This window comes from Panicum hallii, chromosome 7 (genome assembly GCF_002211085.1).
Source record: "Panicum hallii strain FIL2 chromosome 7, PHallii_v3.1, whole genome shotgun sequence".
Classification (NCBI taxonomy): Eukaryota; Viridiplantae; Streptophyta; class Magnoliopsida; order Poales; family Poaceae; genus Panicum; species Panicum hallii.
In genome coordinates this window covers 29,664,102-29,684,648 of record NC_038048.1, presented here as the reverse complement: position 1 = coordinate 29,684,648, position 20,547 = coordinate 29,664,102, and the positions used below count along the sequence as shown (strand labels likewise).

The following is a 20,547-nucleotide window of genomic DNA, read 5'->3' as shown; positions in this document are numbered from 1 at the left end:
GATTTCGATCATTACAAAACCTATAAAATGCAATGCTTCATTAGGTGGCAAATACCCTATTTATTGCAACAAAATAAAAAATAGTTGCAATGCACCTATTACCACAAAGTTTTTTGCAACAGCTGCCAACCAAACTGACATCGATGCAAATGCTACCTATTGCCACAATTTAGGTCCTATTGCCACATTTTTTCACCCTTACGATAGGCCAAAAATCTAATAGTGATAGGAGCTACCATGGCAGCAATTGGAGGCCATTTATGGCCGGTATGAGTGGAGGAGATAGTTGAGGGCGATGGAAGAGGAGGCGAGTAGGTGGAGTGATCATGCGAGGTGGACAAGCGGCCATGGATGGACTCAAGCTCGAAGCTGGGAGGAGAGAGGTGGCTTGGGTGGTAAACGACCCCAACTAGTGGGCTCAAGGTGTTAGTGGGATTAATATCAGTTCACACGGTTAACAAAGTGGAGGAAGGGTGGGCAGCAGGTACTGTCCCACACTTCTATCACCAAGCAAGTGTAGTTCACCGGCGAATGCTCCTCTCTCGATAAAAGAAGAGAGATAAGATGAGCAGATAAAGAAAAAGAAAAAAAAGAAGAGGAAAAGGAAATGGCCGACTGAGATTGTGGTGGGTTTCTGTCTAAAAGATTTTTTTGGAATATTTTTATTTTTAAACTTGATTTTGAACTTTCAAAAACAAAGTTTGGTTTTGAAATTTTAAACTGAACCTTAGAAACTTAACTTAAACCTATTCAATCTTATTCGCATTTAAATTTATTTTCAAACATAAACACTATGCATGAGGCATGAATGCAACAAAATAATTTTATAACCTATGTCAATTTACATTTTATATATAAATTTTATTTTTTCTCCACTAAAACATAGGCCTTACCCTATCTATTTTCATGAAAATTTTAAACTATTGCAAAAATTGAAAATAAGGGTCCCTTAAGGAAGCTATTGCAAGATTCTTATTATGTTTTTGAACACTCATTTCACTCTCTCAAGGAAGCATCCTTAACACGAACCTGTTGCAACTTGGTAGGATGCAACAAAAAGGAAGTAACAGAAGATTTCCTCCATATACGGGACAAACATTCAACTCTTTTGAAACATGGCACCGCTTTTTTCTGCTACAAGTTGGTACATTCCACCGGTGGCCTAGTTTGATCGATGGATCAAACATGAACATTCACTACCATATAGTAAAATTACATTACATACTAGAATAGGTACCATCAAGATGAATTTGATTCACACACAAGATAAAAATCTGATACTTGTGGCAAACATCCTCCCGGCGGTAACTGCAACACCAGCTTTAATTAGCTTTCCTAATCTCATTGTGCTCCATCCTCTTACCTATGCTCCTCCCGCCTTTTATGCAATGCTGCCAGATACTGTTTCCTGTAATTATGCCACCATTGGAATGAGAATATATCTACAGAAGTGCAGTACGTACACTAATTAACATCTTCTTTAGAGTAATCCTTTGTGGTCTTCTTTTCTTTTTTTTATAAAGAAACTTGGCCGTATAATTTCAAATTAGTTCTGTTGTGAAAATGCAATTATATAAGAAAACATGCTCATAAAAAAGCAGTTGCCAAATTATAGAATGAACCCTTATTACAAAATAATAAATGTATAATGATGACCATGAAAAGTCAGAATAAATCAAAAAAGAAAAGCAGTAGACCTAAACCATCGATTGAATCAATAATCTGACAGCTTGGAGCAAGTAATTAGCAACTCGTGGATTAAATTAAGTGAAAACCAAAGGGTTGCACATGCACATACAATATTTACATTTTTTTGTCGTTGACACAATGGTCTGACGTACCTTGCTGGGAGATGGTCATGATGAGGACGATTATATGCTGTCCAGTCCGGGCCTCCTGAAAACAGTCGCATCGCCTGTAATAATAACCCAACAAAATCCCCAGGGCCCAACCACTAGTTAGAACATTACTTTTATAATAAAGAGGAAATTTCGCTATAATATATTCTTTTGCCAAGATTCCACTAAAATTTAAGCAGAATGAATACTAGTGATGAAAAATATTAAAAGAAAAAAATAACCCAAGATATATATTTATTTGCAAAGAAAGATAATCTAATTATTATAGCAGTGATCCATTTAGCTCAATTGAACTGCTAAGCATAAGCTAACACAGAACTTGAAGGGGACCTTTGTGTGGCTCAGCAAAGCACGGACCTTAATATAATTGTTGGTGTCCAGCGTGAACCTATGATAGATGCCCGCCGGCACGACAATAAGTCCTCCCTTCCTCACTGACACCCGAACCCAGCGGTCCTCTTCATCCCTCACGTCAAAGTACCCTTCATGAAAAAAAAAGCCCGACATGTTCCAAGTGCAAGCATGCAAATGCATCAGGGATGTATGTAGGCACTAGGATCAAAGAGGAGATCCAATAATACAATTTTACTGGTACTCATACCACTGCCTTCAAGACAATAGCGAACTTCCTCATCGGCGTGGAGATGCTCTTCGAAGAATCTCTTGATCATCGCCTCGTAGTTAGCCATTTTCTCCGGGGTTAATGTCACAATGTCCTAAACAAATTACATGTCATTAACATGGTCGCAATCGGCTAACTGATCTGCCTTTGTAGTACATGGTTTCAACTTAGTACTTTTCAGTACCACAATAAAAAATAAAAAAACGTTGGAATTCATCAACATCAGATACTTCATATAACATTGACCATGCCACACTCACCATTACAGCAACTTAAATCTGACCTTTAGGCTAAGAACGATGGTTATAGTGAGTACCAAATGGGTCAGCAAGCCCTTAAAAAATTTGAGCTTCTAGGTTTCTATGTACCCTTTGTTTGAGAAAGATAAAATTGCCTAGTACGTACGCAACCTTTAATTTCAATAAGTTAACCTAGTGAGAAGACTGACCATGTGCAAGTAGCCCCTCTGGCTACGGATCATAGTAAGGTTCTCATCATTCTCATGGTTATCTGCATCTAGCCGCATGGCAAAGATTCCGAGGTCTGCATTTATTTTCATACGGAAAACACAATGGCATAATAAGCTCTTAGAAAAGAACTGCGTGCACACCTTTACGGGGCACATGTCGTTCTTTCTAGTATGTACACCAAAAGATTTTTCATCGTATTCTAAAAGAAAAACTATGAATTTGGCCGGAGTACCAAGCAGTTTTGAAAGAGGAACTGGAACATCAGGCTGCCGGCGGTGGGGAAGCCTCTGGTCTTCCTCCTCGGTGGTGTCATCCATGTACCATGCTTGCACAACGTCGTCCACGCCATTCTGTTAGCATGTATGCAATGAGATGTAGGTAATGTCGATATAGATTGCGCATATTGCACACAAGTGTGGGAGAGTATAACTATTGAAGAATAATGCTTCAAGTGTAGAAGAAATGACGTGTCGAATAAGCACCAATTAGATGGGCAATAAAAGTATAGGTAAAAAGCAAATTTAAACATTATTGTAACTTGACAGATGAAGCACACGAACTATATAGAAAAAGTGATGAGAAATGCACATGCATATATACTCGGACTAGATGACATAGCATGCAGTTGTGAAGCAGAGAGTACTGAGTACCAGCATGTCTTGCGCAGAGTCACCATGGAAGGATCTGATGCTTGCTAATCCCAATCCCTGGCCGAACTGCAGCTCATCGTGAACAAAGCTCTCAACCCTACTGTCAGCGCGCACTTCTCTTGTCTGTAACACCAGAAGGGCTAGGAGAGCGAATTTTGGGAGGAGAGCTCTCTTGTTCACCATTTCTTTGAGGTCTACAAATTTTGCGCTTGGGATTTCTATGTGAAACTACTTGGAACTGGTGTGCATATATATATATATATAGATAGACAGAGCGGGGTGGGGGGGGGGGGGGAGAGCGAGCGAGAGCGAGAGCGAGAGCTAGAGAGAGAGAGAGAGAGAGAGAGAGAGTAATTAGATTGACTTGACGAGATGCACTACTAGCTACGACGTCCTTGTTAACGATAAACATTGGCGAGCCTTCTTGCGGTGCACTGAAGGTGGCCGTATGTTGAAAGAAGAGTCCTACGCACATGAGCGCGTATTACGCAGACGCAAGTGGTTACTGCTGGTTAGTATTACTAAGCATCAAGTTGGCATTTCTTATTGGGTAAATGATCGGCAGCCGATGTGCACTATGGTCGTATGGTAGCAGCTGGCGGCAAGTACGAAGGCATGCACATTGGAGGCAGGTAATTTTGTAAAGGGACGTACGGATCTCTAGTAATTATAATACGGTATTTCGTTTTTGTTCATTTGTCCTATCTGGTTAGATATTTTGGGTACTAGGATAGGAACATGACGATGAGAAAAAGCAATGATGTATATATTAGGGTGCAACTTGTTGCATTTCTCTATAACTTATGTCTAGCTATATAGCCTGATTAGATTCTTTGGAATGGAATCTGTTCGAGTCATCGACTTAGCACGAGTACTCTATCTTCCAAATTTATTTTAGAAACTGATGACGATATTCTTTCAAGGATAGACGGTGTGCTTGTCAGACAGCAAGGCATCAATCTATTTATAAATCTTTGTAATATAACACTAGAGTTATTGACAACATGGCATGCTCTCTACGATCAAAATCATGCATCCTAATCCGGGGTACATTGGATCGAGGCCATTCTTAAATCCCGCATCCTCAAAAGATCCACTGGAAGACCCTTTATTAACAAAAGATATTAAAGATTGTTCCCATTAGACATTTGATAACTGGCCCCCATCTTGAGTGGCAGTGCAAGTTACCCCTTTCTCACTGTGACCTGGACCTCCAACCACGCCAGCATGTTGATTGTGTCGCTAGCTTGGTGGGTATGGTGGGCGCCAAATTTTGAAGTAACTGTTACCTAAGCTTGTAAATTTTTTAAAAAGTTCATGACATATATGCCCAAGCAATGCATTTTATTCGGACGAAAGGGGAGAGTGAGAGACGGCGATTGAGCATTATTCTACTCCAGAAACTGCTCGCTTTTGGTGTGGTTCCGATCCATGAGCGGATTTTGCCGATATATATTTTTTTTATCAGCACAAGTGGAGAGTTGCTACACATTTTTGATCTTGTTATACTAGGACCCACATGGTCATATACATGTGCGTATGCTGACCGGAGCTATATTTTTCCTTTCTTGATCAGGCTGCTGTCATCTTAATTAGTTTGCAGATATATGCATGTTTGAATTAACGATGGTCGAATGAAGAATTTTTAGTTGTTAGGCAATATAATTAGTCAAAGTCAATTCTTAAAAGTCATTCTTGCCGAGGATTTTGAATTTTGTCCTCAAAAGATTCATTATCCAGTATTCACAAGAGAAAATGTTGAATGCAACAAAGACTGTTTCACATTATGCCACAACTCGTAGACCAGAGGACTGACGCAGTCCCCCTTGATCACATATCACGTGCAACGAATAAGCTTGAAGAAGCTTACTTGCCGATGTGGGTTTATTATACACCTACCTCATCAACATTAGATTTTAAACATGCCGGCTGGAGTTGAAAACATGTTCATGCATGCCTAATAAGCATCGCATTTTCAATTAGGAAGTCCTTGTCTTTTGAGAGGGAGGGGTCTTTGTTATTAGATCTCTTATCTATAGCCTCAAAAGTTAATGAATCCAACCATTACTGCCGGTTTTGTGGTGTGGCACACCGTTTTCGGATTAGCGGTTTTCGCAGTCTTCTAGGCACATGTAGATCTTGAGCAGTTGTATACTCCCATTATTGCTATCAATCCTGGACCTGGATAATTGGAAATTGATGCCGTTGTCAAGAGGAGAACGTATAGTTCGTCAGGGCGGGGAGAATCCTTCCTTCAGCGATGGTGACGTTAATGGTTTCAGCTCTCTGTCTTCTCTAGGAACACCAATAATAGCCGTGGCTCTAGCGTTTTCGCATAACTCATTGGGTGCTACTATCTACCTTTCTCGAAGATAGTTTGCTGTACATTTTTGATCTAGTAGCAGCTCACTGATACAGAACGGACCGTAAAGTGCAAGGCAAGTCCAAACTATTTATTTTCTTTCTCATCCGTGCACCATTCGATCTAACACAACGGAACGGAGGACAGCACATCGGCTACGAAAGCAATTAGAGCTGAACTTTCTCGTTCACCAATAAAGTAGTTCCATACTCCCTCCGTTCCAGTATATAAGGCGTAACCACCTCTAGTTCAAAGATCAAGAAACATATTTAATTTTCTCTATCAACACTAGTATCAGTGCATCGATGTATGTATGTATATAGAGAGCGCGCCTTATATTATATTATAGAACTTGAGTAAAAAATAATTACACCTTTTATATATTAGGATGGAATGGAGGAAGTAAACAACGATCTAGCTAGCTTAGCAATTGCACATTATTTCTGTTAGTTGTTCACATTACGTACAGGAACCGTTGTCATACTCGATCGCCAACAATCTTGATTTTGCTTTTCGAAGAATTTTTGGCTCTATCTCCGTACTGGAAGGTTGCGACGAATGTGGTCGGGGAAGCTCTTTGGTCCCCATCAAACCGGGTCGCCCCACTGGGCTGGCTGGACCTGCCGATCGAGCCCCATCCATCGATTGGGCCGGTCTGACCACAAGTCCTGCACGGGCTGCACGATTTCGGCCATGACATCGTCCCCGTGGCGTCACTCTGTTGACGTGTGCAGCTTGCATGCACCCTAGCTCCACAGCCTCCACTTGCCGGCTTAGCTAGCTGATGCAACTGTACAATGGCACATGCATCTGCATATGCTCTTACTACGTACGATTGACCCTGATCTCAGGATATTCAAGCAATAATTCAGTATTACTTAGTTAGTTACAACAATACATGCATCTCGCTTGGAATGAGTGAATGACGTACTGTACAAATTAATTCAGGGGCATATAGTGTATTGCAACGTATCTCTTGTATAGTAGTACAATGAAGCTCGATCGACATTTTTTTTGAATAAGTTTCACGTTAGATCATTGCTTGAAGAAGCTTAGAGCAACTCCAATGGTTAGCTAAAAAACTTCCTAAACTTAAAATTAAGGAGTAATTAGAAAAAATATGACTCCAATGGTTCGTTAAATCTACTTGCTAAATTTATCAAGTCCCTACCTCATCCTACTTCATCGCTAAATATAGGGAGCTCGTAGGGAGTCCCGAACCGCGCTTCCGCACCAAAATCCGTCGACTCGCGCCACATTTTTCCCCTTTCGCGCCTTGTCTCTGCTTATCCACCGCCGTTCATAGGCCGTAGCGATCCCAAACGACCGTGCGGTTCCTGTCTCCCTTCCCTGCACCTTCCCTGCACGTCCCCGCCGTCCATCGCCGGCAGCTCCGGCCGGCGCCGCTGCAGTCCCCGCCGTCCGTCGCCGGCAGCTCCTGCCCGCGCTGGTGACGCCCGCATCAACGCCATTGATTTCTCCAACCACAACTATCCATCAGTGCTCCTGCAGGTCCGTTAGTTTTGATTGACATCTCCCTAATCAATTTTTATGCGCACCTGCTTCAGAAAAGTAAAGGGATGTGTGTTGTTTAATCTGACAATTATTCACGCTCCTTTAGGATCTCATGCGTAGTTGCTTGTTTATCAATAGCAATTAGGCGTACTGATACATTGGCTCTTGTTCATTTAAATAAGATTTTCGTCAAATCATACTAGTAAATGATAGGTACATCTATTTTGACTCCATATCTATTGGCACATGTAGTTTAGTCTGACAGAAAAATACTAGATGGCACCAAGTAAGGCATGGATGGACTTAGTTGATGATCATATCAGTGAGGAATGTTTAGATGGGAACATGTAAAAAAAGATATTTATTTGGCTGGTGTAAAAAAGTTCCTGAACTATTGCCTTCAGTAGGATAGGTAGTTCTGATGAAACTAAATGTCCATGCATCAGATGCTGCAATACATACTACTCCAAATCTCGTGGAGAAGTGTATTCCCATCTTAAAATTGCTTGAAGACCTTAGCCAGCCTCTTTATGAAGGAACTAGTATATCTAAATTAGCTGCTACAGTTAAGTTGCTTAATACAAAGAGTTTGGGGAAGTGGAGTAACAAGTCCTTTTCCATGTTAGTGTAGTTACTCCGCAAGGACTTTCTACCTTACCTGATAGTTCCACTGTGCCAAGCTCTTATTATGAAGCCAAAAAGATTATGAAGGAAACTGTGGCCACGCCTCCTCCACAAGTGTTGAATTGGAAACTGTGGCCATTTCTCTGCTATTTAATTGTGTAGTTCTTACCAGAGTGCAGAATCATAGCGTCTTGTCGGTCTTGTAGTGAGTTACTCATACCTGCACGATACTAGTTGGCAATAAAATGAGTTACTCATACCTGCACGATACTCATACCTTTGTTTCAAAAAATAGGAATGGAAGGAGGTGATGGATACTTCACCAACTTGTTGAATGAAGGTCAGTATGACGCAGGTTTCGAAGACTATGGGACTATACCAACTGAGTCGCAGCAGTCACCGTCCGAAAACGAGACCAATCTCACATCGAAGGCACCTCAGAAGCAAAAAGGGAAAAACTTTAGTGTGGACGAAGATAGGCTTCTTGTTTCAGCATGGTTAAATGTCAGTACGGATCCAACACAAGGGACAAATCAAACCAAAGATACGTTCTGGAGAAGAATCCATCGATACTATGATAGCAATAGAGGACCTTTACCAGATCGTAATCAAAATTCCTTGCTGCATCGTTGGAGTTCTATCAATGATGCTGTTAGCAAGTTTTGTGCTTGTATATCCCAGATAAACAATAGAAACCAGAGCGGAATGACTATTCATGACAGGGTAACAAACACTACTACATCTGACATTGTGCACTAATATCCTACTATTCCGATTAACGTGTCTCTATTATATGCAGGTAGAGGAGGCTGAGAAGCTTTTCAAGTCCCTAGGCACCCACAACAAGTCTTTTCAGTTTAGGCACTGTTGGCTCCAGCTTAGAAATCAGCCAAAATGGCATGAGAAGCAACAGCTAGCAGCTGCTGCAAAAAACAGCCACAAAAAGCGAAAGGAAGCAAAGAATACAAGTCCGGGATTAGTTGATCCTACTACTCCGGATGGGAATCAGGATGCTCCTGCCGAGACTAGCCCTCCACAAATAGATCTGCCACGAAGAACAATTGGTAAGAAGATGGCAAAAGAGATGCGTAGAGGGGGTATGGATGCATATTCAGATGCGTTGGACACTCTGTGGGCAAAGAAGAGAGAGGCTGATGCAGAAAAGGAGCTAAAGAGAGATGAGAGATTTGCAAAAGCATATGCTCTTGATAAAGAGAGGCTTGAGCTGGAACAAAAGAAGCTTGCAATTGAAGAACAAAAGTATACAAATGAGCAAAAAAGACTTGAGCAAGAGAAAGAACGCCTTGACAATGAGGCAAACAATCTTTACTTGAAGCGTATTGCAGAAGAACAGAGAATAATGAGTATGGATCTTAGTGCTATGAGTGACATGCAAAGACAGTACTATATGTGCTTGCAGACTGAGATCGTTGCACGTCGGATGAATTAGAAGTCTCTTTTTTATTTGTAGGTAGTTTTAAAGTGGTACACTTCATTATGTGAACTTTATTGTGCTTGAAGTAATTTCAATTATTGTGCTACACAATATTAAAAGCTGCTGGTTCTGTCATAGATGTAAAGTTTATATCAACCTTCCCTGCATTTCACAAAAATATTCCTAACTTTCTATAGCTGTTCCATTCTGTGTTGTTGCGGGATGAAATCATTTCAAAAATTGGCCGACATTTGAATAGATTGAAATTCTATTCGTTGAGGCAGTACCATCCATTTGAGTAAATAAATAAATAGAATACACTAAATAAATAGATTCTCAAATAGTTCTCATGATATGTTGTACTCATGACACGACAAATAACTTATAATTGAGTAAACAAAGAACTAAATATAAAGGTCCGGATGGTGTTGCCACAGATGCTCCACTAGATCTTCTTGAAGTTGATGGTGAATTTCCTTGTTTCTAATTTTCAAGTGGTTCTCAATAAATTCATCGAAATCTGCCGTATGCTCATGTGAGGGCTCAACACAATCTCCTCCACCGTCGAAGCGTTCGTCAGGATCCAGTATTCCCTCATCTTCGACAATCATATTATGCATGATAATACAAGCTGTAATAATTTCGCTCAGCGTCTTATCATCCCAAAACCGAGCTGGCCCTCGAATTATAGCAAAACGGGACTGCAGCACCCCAAAAGCTCGTTCCACATCCTTTCGTACTGCTTCCTGTGCTTTTGCAAAGTATGTCCTCTTACTACCACGTGGTTCAGGTATGGTCTTAACCAGTGTAGCCCAAGATGGGTATATGCCATCTGCAAGATAGTATCCCATTGTGTAATCATGACCATTTATCTTATACTTCACTTTAGGAGCTTCTCCGTTGGCCAACTTTGCAAATAGTGGAGATCGATGAAGAACATTAATGTCGTTAAGAGATCCAGGTAAACTAAAAAAAGCATGCCAAATCCATAGATCTTGTGACGCAACTGCTTCTAAAATTATTGTTGCTGTGTGATTATGGTCTGAATACATACCCTGCTGTCCCGAAGGACAATTCTTCCACTTCCAATGCATACAATCAAGTGAACCAAGCATACCAGGGAAACCTCTTTCTTTGCCAATTGCAAGTAAACGTGCTATATCATTCTCATTGGGTGCCCTTAAGTACTCGTCCCTAAAAATATCAATAACAGCTTTAACAAACTTCCTTAGACTTTCTATGGCCGTACTTTCTCCAATACGCACAACCTCGTCTATAGCGTCTGCTGGTACTCCATAAGTTAGCATCCTAATATGATCACATACTTCACGTACATGCTCTTCGTTGGGTCAGATACGTCCTACATTATGAAATACACATGTAGGAGTAGCTACAAGCACATGTAGAATAGATTTTTTCTATATATATAAATACATTTCATTGGAAAGGTATGTATGAGATGTATGTGATCATACAAGACCATCTGTGATGGTATATACGTTGGGTATGTGACCATACTGTTATCGCCATATTCTGGACGGGCCGAAAGTGGGCCTAGGAGCAAGGCGGGCCTAGGGAAAGCTGATGGCAGGATTACAGATCGGGTCCTGTACGGGTGTTTGGGGCCGGTAAGGCCGTGTAAACTCAGGCTTAGGCAGTTAGGATTCGTATCGTGTTTGGTTAGGGTTAGTTAAGGAGAACAAGTCTACGGACTATAAATATGTACCATGAATAAACAAGAAAGGAGATTCATCCATCAACAACTCACGGCGCATCGCCTCCCCTGTTCCAGGGTTTTCCATCGGGTAAGTGCCATGTAGCCCTCTGATCATGCTTCGCGTGATCAGGGGCGCAGTGCTCTTGCTTGTTTGCTTCATATGTTGCTCGTTCTGAAGCCTTGTAGATGGCGAGTAGCATTAGTTATCATAGCGTGCATGGAGCAATGTTATTTTTGTATTATGATCTTGCCCTGTCCATTGTTCTTGCGCGCTCCGCGATCATTATGCCCGACCATGGATGTAATGATCGCGCCTTGCTTTGTTTATGTTGATAGATCCAATCTGTTATGGCTAGTTTCTATCTATTAGGAATTTAGTTCAATATGTGCACGATTAGGCCTTGCAAACGAGTTGAAAGTTCCGGCAGTATGTTAGCATCGGATCTTAGCTTGCGTAGGGGGTTCCTTAGGAATCGGCTCTTTAGCTGTTTTTAGGGTCTCTATTCGGGTTGTTTGTTCTGATGCTTTGCGTATTAGTTAGGCTCAATCACGTGTAGGATGTTCCGATCGTGTAGTGAGGGCTTAGCTGTCGTGGTTTGGATTAGATTAATATCTTTAAAGCGAGTTTCATCTTATTATTGTATACACATGTTATCTGACCTGAAGATCCGATCCGGTACTGATGCAATCGGCTCTCTACAGCCGATACCGGGGAGGAGCAATGAGCCGATCACGGCTCGGACTAATCTTTACAAGTGTCTGTGATTACAGGAATTTCACGAATCACACCTTCCTGATCAGGTACAGGATCAGGTGGCACGCCTAGCAACTCCAAGCCAGGGTGTGCGCCAGATCGCTGGGCCGTTGACCGAGGGACCGGGGCCCGCCAGCCGTCCCGGAAGCCTCCCGGCTCCTCGTGTTGCCTGTCGCTGCTCGCTGGTGGGTTTCGATCGACAACACATTCTGGCACGCCCGGTGGGACATTCTTCATCGACTTCGTCATCGTCATCGGCATCATCTTCATCGACTCCGTCGTCTTCGTCGACTCCGTTAGCGGTGATCAACAGGATGGCAAGGGAAGATCCGATTACTTACGACGAGCTCTCTGCTGAACACAAGCAGAGGTATGACGAAATCAAGACTCAGTTTGAAGCTGATCTCATCAGCTCTTTCGAAAGGACTCGCAACCATGGTGTCAGGTGGAAGGGATTTTCGCCTGAAGGTGCCCTTGATGGAGTAGATTTATCTATTCCATCTGAAGATCATACTAGAGCACTGCGTCAAGAAGTGAATTATGCGGTGGCTCATTCATTGCATCGGCATTCGGAGAGTTTGGTTAATGCTTTCGAGCGTGTGGCTCTGCATGTGGTCCAGGAGATTATGAAGCATCAACATTCCCCGACTGGACCTACCTTGGGAAGCCATAGAGGAGAATTGCCGTTCCAAACCAGGCCGCCGCTGCCTTATACACTTGCAGCTGCAGAATCCCATGGTGCTCCAGCTTATGTAGTTTATAAAGAAGGTGGTGATCCCACCGATCACCAGTTTTTTAGCGAGCCACCCAAGGAGATCCCACACGGTTATGTGTGTGCATACATACCTGACAGCAGCAACGCGGTACACGCTGCACAGAAGGTAATTGGGGGAGTTTCTGGAGCCGACGCAGATAAACAAGCGTGGCTAGCAACGTATGCTACTGGGCCGAGTCATGACAGTGTGCACTCGGCCCCTGGGTTACGGACAGCGGAGCAAATCAGCACTATCCTTAGAGATCAGTTCGGCATATTACCAAAGAGGAGAGCGATCGGCTACACTAAGCCGTATCCAGGTGATTATGATCTAATCCCATTGCCACCCAAGTATCGGCTCCCTGAGTTTACCAAATTTAGTGGGGCGGAAGGATCTAGCTCCATCGAGCATGTGAGCCGATACTTAGCACAATTGGGCTTGATTTCCGTATCGGATCCGTTGCGAGTAAGGTTCTTCTCGCAATCACTGACGGGACCGGCCTTTGGATGGTATACTTCATTAGGTCCTGACTCCATCCGTACCTGGAAGCAACTGGAAGAACAATTTCATATTCAGTATCATTCAGAAGCCGCGGAAGCAGGAATTGCGGACCTGGCACAGCTCCGACAGAAGCGTGGAGAGACTGTGGCGGAGTTCATTTGACGCTTCAGAGAGATGAAGAACAGGTGCTATTCAACGCGGATCTCAGAAAAAGAAGCTATCGAATTAGCATCGGTGGGATTATTAAAGCCGATCAGAGATCTGGCTTTTCAACTGGAATTCACCTCTTTGGCGCATCTGGTCCAGAAACTGTCGACGTATGAGCAGCGTCATCCTGAGTTATACCAAGATAAATTTAAGCGTCAGGTGGCGGTAGCTGACACGGAGGAAGCCGATGACTCTGAAGAAGACATGGAGGTGTCGGTTGCAGAGTGGGCTCGTGGCGCGAACCCTGTGCCTTGTAAGTGGCTGAAGCAAACTGGTCCTGCAAAAGGATTCGATTTTGATGTGAGTAAAGTCGAACAAATTTTCGACTTATTATTAAAAGAAAAGCAGTTGAAGTTTCCAGAGGGACATAAACTTCCCACCGTACAGGAGTTGAAAGGAAGATCATGTTGCAAATGGCATGATTCCTTTACTCACGGCACGAATGACTGCAAGGAGCTCCGTCGGCAAATACAATCGGCTATTGAGCAGCGCCGATTGATCTTGGGGAAGACCGCCATGAAGGTAGACACTCAGCCCTTTCCTGGTGTAAACATGGTAGAACAAATGACCGGTCTGCAAGGCGGCAGCTGGACTTCGCGCTCGGCATAAACATGGCAGGAATGGCATCGCGACGCCAGGTAACAATAAAGAGGCTGATTCCAGCAATCATCCCCAAAAAGAGAGAAAAGAATATGTTATGGAAGAGCGAGTAAGGTATGTCAGGAATCAACGTCCAACTTCTTCTGACCTTCTCAGGAAATACGAGTATCAGTACCAGCAGCGCCTCCGGCGGGGTCTGAAGACGAAGAATATGAGCATCGCACCGGAAAGCGTTTGAAGAAGCATGAAGATGCTCGTGATCATTGGCACTGTCCATTCTTCAGGTACTGTTGGGATTCCGGTATGAGCCGATTGCCTACTGTTAAGGACTGTCCAGAATGTGCACCTATGAAGACGGAGGCAAGGGAATCGGTTTTTGGGCGATTAGGACCTGTGCCAACTCAGCAACAGCGGGTTCAACCACTACGAAGAGAAGATGAAGAGGAGGATAGGTATCATCGCCCACGTGGTGCCCGGATGGATTAAATCGTTCGCAGAAGCGTCGGGTTCAGAGGCTACGGAGCTTGGAGGAAGCCGAGGCCAAATACATCGAGACATTGAGAAAAGCGCGACCGGATCTGGCAGAACAAATTCATTATGAGCAGGAAAAGAAGCCGCATGCTTCAAGGAAAGAATGGCGGCCTAAGTCAACAAAGCCGATAAGAAGGTATCGGCGATACACACATGGTTTTTGTGCTTCCTGCAGAATTTCATGCTCGGACCTACGAGGAGCCATCTGTAGCCCAGCTTGATTTGGGACCACGACCGGTGATATTCGAGAAGCCGCAAGCCAAGAATTACAAGCACTTGAAGGCATTGTATCTCAAAGGGTATATCAATGGTCAGCCCGTTAATAAAATGCTGGCGGATACGGGAGCGGCAGTCAACATTATGCCGTATTCAGTTCTGCGCCGATTGGGGCGATCCACTGGAGACTTGATCAAGACTAATGTCACGTTAAGTGACTTTAACGGGCAAACTTCAGAAGCGCAGGGCGTCCTCAGTGTGGATCTCACCATCGGAAGTAAGACCGTCCCGACTTCCTTCTTCGTCGTCAACAGCAAAAGCACCTACAATATCTTACTCGGCAGGGACTGGATCCACACCAACTGTTGTATCCCCTCAACAATGCATCAATGTTTGATCCAATGGGATGGAGACGAAGTGAGGTAGTCCAGGCAGACGACTCAATCGAGATTTCACATGCTGCCATGAGTATCTGGGATGCGGAGGACCAAGAGCCGATTTCAGGGATAAGCTTAGAAGGGTGCGACCGCATCGAGGCTACAAAAAACGGAGTGAGGCTGGTCTTATCCACTGGCCTTACAGAGTAGAAGAGTGCATGAAGGAAGTCGCAATGATGTACCCATGGAGGCCGATTCGCGCAATCGGCCCCAAAAAACTGAATTTTTGGTGGCAAGTGTTTTACGTAGCTGTTATGAGATGGCCGGCTTCGACAGCCGCCTGATTCTTTTCTTAAACACTTGGAAAATAGTGAGATATGTGTATCGGCCGATACCCCGATCGGCTGGAGATCGTTTTGTTATCTTCTTTTCCTATTTACAGCATTGATCTAACGGAGGACGGGAAGCTAGGGTATGGCTTCACATCGGCTGATGAACTTGAAGAGATCGATATTGGTCCCGGGGATAAGCCGCGGCCAACGTTCATTAGTAAGAAACTGCATCCGTCATTGCGAGAGCCGATGATAACTCTATTGAAGGAGTATGCCGATTGCTTCGCCTGGGATTATACAGAGATGCCTGGGCTGATAGGAGCATAGTGGAGCATCGGCTCCCTCTCAAAAGTGGATTTCGACCGTTCCAACAGCGGATACGTCAGATGAAAGCCGATGTCTTGGTCGAAGTAAAAAAAGAGATAGAGAAAATGATAGAAGCCGGGTTTATCAGGGCTTGCAGATATGCTGAGTGGATTTCAAGTGTTGTACCCGTGCAGAAGAAAGATGGCCGGTGGCGGGTTTGCGTGGATTTCAGAGATCTTAATAGGGCCACTCCGAAGGACGAATATCCGATGCCTGTGGCAGAAATATTGATCAACGCGGCTGCCGGCCACAAGATTTTGAGCTTTATGGATGGCAATGCTGGGTATAATCAGATTTTCATGGCTCCTGAAGACATACACAAAACGGCGTTCAGAGTACCCGGAGCGGTGGGACTGTTCGAGTACGTGGTTATGACCTTCGGATTAAAAAATGCCGGGGCAACGTATCAGCGTGCCATGAACCACATCTTCCATGACTTAATCGGCAATCTGGTAGAAATCTACATCGATGACGTCGTGGTCAAGTCAGCATCGGTTGAAGGGCACCTAGATGATCTACGGCAAGTTTTGGAACGAACCAGAAGATTCGGGCTCAGGATGAATCCGAAGAAATGCACTTTTGGTGTAACAGCTGGGCAGTTCTTGGGTTTCCTGGTCCATGAAAGAGGAATAGAGATCGGCCTAAAAAGTCAGGAGGCCGTGCGCACTATGGTGCCGCCCACTAACAAGAAGGAGCTCCAACAACTTATTGGCAAAATTAACTTCGTCAGGAGGTTTATTTCTAACTTATCTGGGCGGATTGAACCCTTTATGGAATTGGTAAAAATCAAAACCAATGAAGAGTTCCGCTGGGGGGCAGAACACAACGGGCATTCGAAGAAATCAAAGACTATTTGTCGAGACCACCTGTGTTGATGCCGCCACAGCAAGACAGGCCATTTTACATATATTTATCGGTCGGTGAACCTCAATTGCTTCGGTGGTAGTACAATTATACGATGGCAAGGAGAGGGTGGTGTTTTATCTCAGTAGAAGGATGTTGGACGCCGAAACAAGGTACTCCGACATGGAAAAACTTTGCCTTTGTTTATTTTTACATGCACCAAACTTCGTCACATCCTGCTATCGGCTGAGGTAATCATCATCTGCAAATCGGATGTTATAAAGCATATGCTATCGGCTCCTGTGTTGAAAGGCCGATTAGGAAAATGGATGTTTGCGTTATCCGAATTCGACATCCGATATCATCCTGCGAAGGCAGTTAAAGGGCAAGCATTGGCAGACCTCATTGCTGAGAGGGTTAATACCAACATAGCAGCGCTTTCCGTACGAGCCTGGGCCATGTACTTCGATGGATCCGTTTGTGGAGATGGATGTGGAATCGGCATCTTGCTCGTATCGCCCCGGGGGGCAACATACTCTTTCTCAATTGGGTTACCGGCCACTTGTACTAATAACCTTGCAGAGTATGAGGCGGTGCGTAAAGGCATGGAATTGCTTCTGGAAGCCGAAGCCGAAGCTGTGAGGTCTTCGGAGACTCCAAATTGGTAATTTCCCAACTCACCGAGGACTACAGGTGTGAAAGTGAGTTGTTATTCCCATTGTGGGTGCAATGCCAGGAACTGATAGCCCAGTTCAGGTATATAAATTTTTATTGGATACCCAGAGCTCAGAATGCAGAGGCCAATGATCTCGCGCAGCTGGCTTCAGGATACAAAGCCGATGGGCCCAGACATCAGGTATACTTCCTGGACCAGGGAGATTGGAGAGCCGATATCTTCAACTACTTGAAGGATTCGGCTCGGGGGGCACCCAGGAAGATACGGTATAAAGCCATGAGGTACGTCCTGATAGGAGATGATATGTTTTACAGAACTTGGAGGGGCTGTGCTCAAATGTCTAGGGCCGACCGAGTCCAATCGGCTCCTGCATGAAGTTCACGAAGGAACGTGCGGGACTCATCAGTCAGCGCACAAGATGAAGTGGCTAATCAGACGGACAGGATACTACTGGCCCACTATGCTGAAGATTGTTTTAAGTATTATAAAGGGTGTCAGGCATGCCAGAGATTCGGAAAAATCCAGACAGTGCCAGCGTCAGTAATGAATCCCATTGTTAAGCCGTGGCCGTTCAGAGGCTGGGGCATGGATATGATCGGCAAAATCAATCCTCCGTCTAGCAAGGGTCATCAGTTCATTTTAGCTATCACAGATTATTTTACCAAATGGGTAGAAGCTGTCCAATGAAGTCAGTAGCATCCAAAGATGTGATTCAGTTCGTCAAAGAACACGTTATTCACAGATTCGGGATTCCACAGACTATAACGACAGATGGTGGCTCGGTCTTTATTTCAGAAGAGTTCAAGAAGTTTGCTACCGATATGGGTATCAAGCTGATTAGGTCATCCCCTTATTACGCCCAGGCGAATGGGCAAGCCGAAGCATCCAACCAGAGCCTCATCAAGTTGATCAAGAGGAAGATCGATGAATACCCCAGACGCTGGCACGAAGTCTTATCGGAAGCATTATGGGCATACCGTATATCTTGTCATGGGGCAACAAAAACTTCCCCCTATCATTTGGTCTACAGCCAGGAAGCCGTGTTACCGTGGGAGGTTACAGCCGGGTCCAGGCGCATAGAATTCCAGAATGACCTGTCCGCTGAAGAATATGCGACTCTGATGAGTGATAATGTGGAGGACCTCACGGAACTCAGGCTATGGTCATTAGAGAAGATTAAGGAGAATAAGGCTAAAGTAGCCCGTGCGTATAACAAAAAGGTCAAGCCAAAGGAGTTTCAGGTAGGAGACTTGGTTTGGGAAGCAGTATTACCGTTGGGAACCAAAGATGCAGCATATGGCAAGTGGTCCCCAAACTGGCATGGACCGTACAGGGTTGACCAGGCCCTACCCGGGAACGCATACATGCTTGAAGAATTGGACGGCGTCAAGTTCCCAGTAGCAGTCAACGGCCAACACCTAAAGAAATATTTCCCAAGTATGTGGGCTGACGAACAGTAAAACGGCCAACACCTAAAGAAATATTTCCCAAGTATGTGGGCTGACGAACAGTAAAGCCGATGGCACCCATCAGGCGAGAAGCCGATGCAACCAACAGGCTAAGAAGGGGGGTGAAGGCTGAGTCGACGACGTTAGCGTTGGCAGGACAGGAAAACGGGAAAAAGGCCGATGAGCGCTAATCGGCCCGTACAATAACAGAAAGCGTTAGAACAGCCGATGCGGTGCCATCGACTTTAGAAGTTTTCGCTTATGGCAATCAAAGCATCACAAATTATCAGACAGCTGATGTGTCACCATCGACTTAAGGTTCGCTACATAAAGATACAAAGTTTATCCTAAACAGAACTACTGAAGGAAGGCGTCTATAGCAGCGATAGCATCAAGGCGGATACGGTCGACCTCAGCAAATACCGCCTCATCATCTTCGTCCGCCCCCGACACCACTTGTTTGCTAAAGTTGCCCAGCTCGGCTAAGTCCGCCTTCAGCTCGGAAGTCAAAGCTTCCGCCTCCTGCTTAAAACCCGCAATGAGATCCTTCTCCTCCTGGATGCGCTGCTTGGTGGCCCGGACTTTGGCTTCAAGATCTTCCAGCTCTTTCTCCAAAAGTCGAAGCCGATGGGCAGAAGCAGACGTGTCAACTTTCGCGTCGAGTACGGCCTTCTTCTTGTTGATCGACTGACACATCTCAGCGATGATGGTCCTCAGGAGCGATTGGGAACGCCGAGTCTCGATCCTGCGGTGAGCTTCTGCCAATTTTGCTTGGAAGGAAGAAAGGTATCCGGCCGGCAAGAGCTTGGCCTGGAGACTCACCGGGAGCTGGGAGCTGACCTCGTCAAGGATCTTCTTAACTTCACTGGAATCTTGAATCAGGACGGAGATCGGACCCAACAGAAGCTCCTTCACGCGGAGGAGCCGATCGGCAGTGCTGGGCAGGCCTGAGGGAGAGTCGTTGGCTTCCAATATGGTCGACCCAATCATGGCGGGATCAAACGCAAGGAGGTCCGAAAGATCCAGGTTCTGGAGGAGAAGAGGGTAAGCAAAGTATCGCGGGAGGAGACCAAAGCAATTGCAAAGGAAAAGAAAAAAGCCATACCTGTCCTGAGAAGGAAGTAGCGATGGCCAACGAAGGGGCGATCGGCTCCCGGGGGTGCACCCTTTCCGGAAGATGAACGATGGCAGCAGAGACCATCTGAACCGCACCTTCGGAAGAAGAGGCAACAGCCGACGGGGCAACAGTCGGCTCTGCGAGAGGGATGGCCGATGAGATGGCAGTCGACTCCGCGGGACGTACCTCTCGTGCAGGGGAATTGGCAGTAGCCGAAGCAGCGGAGGGTCCTTCCAAACAGGGGCCAGCAGGGGATGAAGTCACGATCGGCGCTTGCGGGCTTGGTAAGGCAGCTGGGACAACAGTCGACGCAGAAGGATCCTCCAAGGTGGTTGCGCCCGGACCACGGAGAGCAAATAGGGCCCTGATAGGCGCATTCACGTCCTCTGGCGCCTCTGAAGATGAACCTTTCTGGTATGGGGGCTCCTCCTCGCTGGAGACTTCTACAACGGCAGGCTGCAGGAGAAGAGAGTGCCGTTAAAGGAGACATGAACAAAGGTCCGATTGCAAAGCGAGAGGAAGGGCCAAACCTGGGCGACGACTGGAGATGGCGGAACAGGAGAGGACGAT

General features: G+C 44.9%; 2 protein-coding genes across 3 annotated transcripts; both read right to left on the bottom strand.

Annotated features, from left to right (window-relative positions):
- Positions 1-1,085: 1,085 nt before the first annotated feature.
- LOC112900549 (1,2-dihydroxy-3-keto-5-methylthiopentene dioxygenase 3-like) lies at positions 1,086-3,808 on the bottom strand. Of its 2 annotated transcripts, none has more exons than XM_025969404.1 (7): positions 3,602-3,808; positions 3,184-3,301; positions 2,930-3,024; positions 2,461-2,575; positions 2,217-2,341; positions 1,842-1,915; positions 1,086-1,408 (listed from the first exon to the last, which is right to left on the bottom strand). In XM_025969404.1, exons 1-7 carry the CDS (start codon positions 3,782-3,784, stop codon positions 1,360-1,362), a joined length of 759 nt encoding a protein of 252 aa, XP_025825189.1. In that variant the 5' UTR covers positions 3,785-3,808; the 3' UTR covers positions 1,086-1,359. The 2 variants fall into 2 exon arrangements, with proteins under 2 accessions (XP_025825189.1, XP_025825188.1); XM_025969403.1 differs by having other exon boundaries at positions 1,842-1,896.
- Positions 3,809-8,132: 4,324 nt separating this feature from the next.
- LOC112900596 lies at positions 8,133-19,850 on the bottom strand. The gene is made up of 4 exons (XM_025969440.1): positions 19,701-19,850; positions 10,863-10,897; positions 9,977-10,503; positions 8,133-8,218 (listed from the first exon to the last, which is right to left on the bottom strand). Exons 1-4 carry the CDS (start codon positions 19,848-19,850, stop codon positions 8,133-8,135), a joined length of 798 nt encoding a protein of 265 aa, XP_025825225.1.
- Between the last annotated feature and the right edge of the window lie 697 nt (positions 19,851-20,547).